This window comes from Oculina patagonica, chromosome 10 (genome assembly GCF_052425735.1).
Source record: "Oculina patagonica isolate OP01 chromosome 10, crgOcupat, whole genome shotgun sequence".
Taxonomy (NCBI): domain Eukaryota; kingdom Metazoa; phylum Cnidaria; class Anthozoa; order Scleractinia; family Oculinidae; genus Oculina; species Oculina patagonica.
The window spans coordinates 11983858-11985346 of record NC_135767.1 but is presented as its reverse complement, the minus strand read 5'-3'; the positions used below and the strand labels follow the sequence as shown (position 1 = coordinate 11985346).

Below are 1489 nucleotides of genomic sequence, written 5' to 3'. Positions count from 1 at the left end.
CATAATATACATAAAATTTTAGAAGCTGCCGAACATATTTCCTTATTTTCGTACATGAAATAATGCACACCCTTTAGAATGTTTGACTAATACATGTTAAAGGAAATGATATCTTTGACATCGTGAAGCTATAAGTCCATGCGATATTGCCTTTGAACGACAAGGCTGTGTGTTCAAAAGTCTTCACCATTTGGAAGCGTTTTGGAAATACATCGGTTCTCAAGAAAAGATTAGCGTAGGCAAAAACACATTGAAAGACACGAAAATGTATTCGTATCAGCGGGGCCTAAGCTATGAAATGATTCTCGTTAAACTAATTAATCCGACAGACACAACACCTGCCTTATTGTCATCTTTACTGCTTGCCTCACTTCTCGGATCCTCCAGCAATAAAGAAGCGGGTTTAAAGACGAATTTAAGAAAACAAGAGCTCCTGATATTCCCCAAAGGGCTGGAAGAAGTGGAAAGGGCCCATTGCTAGTGAATATGGCAGTAACTATAATATGTGGTAGATAACAAACCACTAATGTCATCAGGATCCATATTCCAGTGCATACGGTTTTCCTGTATCGCCTTATGTTCAGTGGTACACGTTCATTTGGTTGTCTTTGGTGAACATGGACTTGTACTTCAGTTTTATGGCGGTGGAGTGTCAGGAAGATTTTCGAGTAACAAGAAGCGGAGACCAAAAGGCAAAGTGATTGTAAAGTGTACCCATACATTTTCGCGATACTATAGTCCCAAAACAACATTATTGCATAAGCAATACCGGGAATCCATGCACAGACAACAAGTGTCCGGATTCGCCTCAAAGTGACTACTTGTCTGTATCTCAGCCTCAACGACAGAGCGAGAAGTCTGTCCACACTTATTGCTGTCAGCGTTAGCAATGAAACAGAAGTCAAAATTGTAAAACTGGCTGAACCGATGGCAGCAGAGTATATACAAAGGACTATCGATTGGAATGAATCGATTGTCCAGTTCATAAAATGAACAGCAGCGGCTGGCCCTACGATAAGACCAACAAGAAGATCAGTGATTGCGAGGCAGCTGTACAGCAGTTTTGATGGTTTATGAAGAGAAGACTCCTTGCGCAACGCAGCTAGGATAAACGCATTCTCCAGAATTGTGGCAGTAGAGAGGAAAAGTTGTATCGTGGAAAACAACAGCATGTACTTTCCAGATATTAAATGGCCCGTGCAAAGCAGATCTCGTATCTCATTAGTGTCCATAGTCCTGGTAGAGGTTTTGTTCGTCAATTGAAAACGTCGTATCGATTATAATGGTTGGTCACCGACAATTTGCTAGCTTTATAAGTACCTCAGTAGAGAAAGTTGGCATGTAAATAAAATGACGCATTTACGAAAACAAGCAATGACGTTCCTAATGGCTTCACAGAGGCTTTTAGGGAAATTAAGTCCGTAAAGTGTTAATTTAACCACTCAAGGAAATTTTCGGTGCTTTTTAACCTTAAAAAATGTTTGACCAC

General features: G+C 40.3%; 1 protein-coding gene across 1 annotated transcript; it reads right to left on the bottom strand.

Moving 5' to 3' along the window:
* Positions 1–317: 317 nt before the first annotated feature.
* Positions 318–1232, bottom strand: LOC144628461 (melanocortin receptor 4-like). Its single transcript, XM_078486555.1, has one exon. The coding sequence runs from the start codon at positions 1230–1232 to the stop codon at positions 318–320; it is 915 nt and encodes a 304-aa protein (XP_078342681.1).
* Positions 1233–1489: the final 257 nt, after the last annotated feature.

Bases quoted from the DNA above. Each gene is read 5' to 3' on its own strand.
- LOC144628461 (XM_078486555.1), bottom strand. From the start codon at position 1,232: ATGGACACTAATGAGATACGAGATCTGCTTTGCACGGGCCATTTAATA.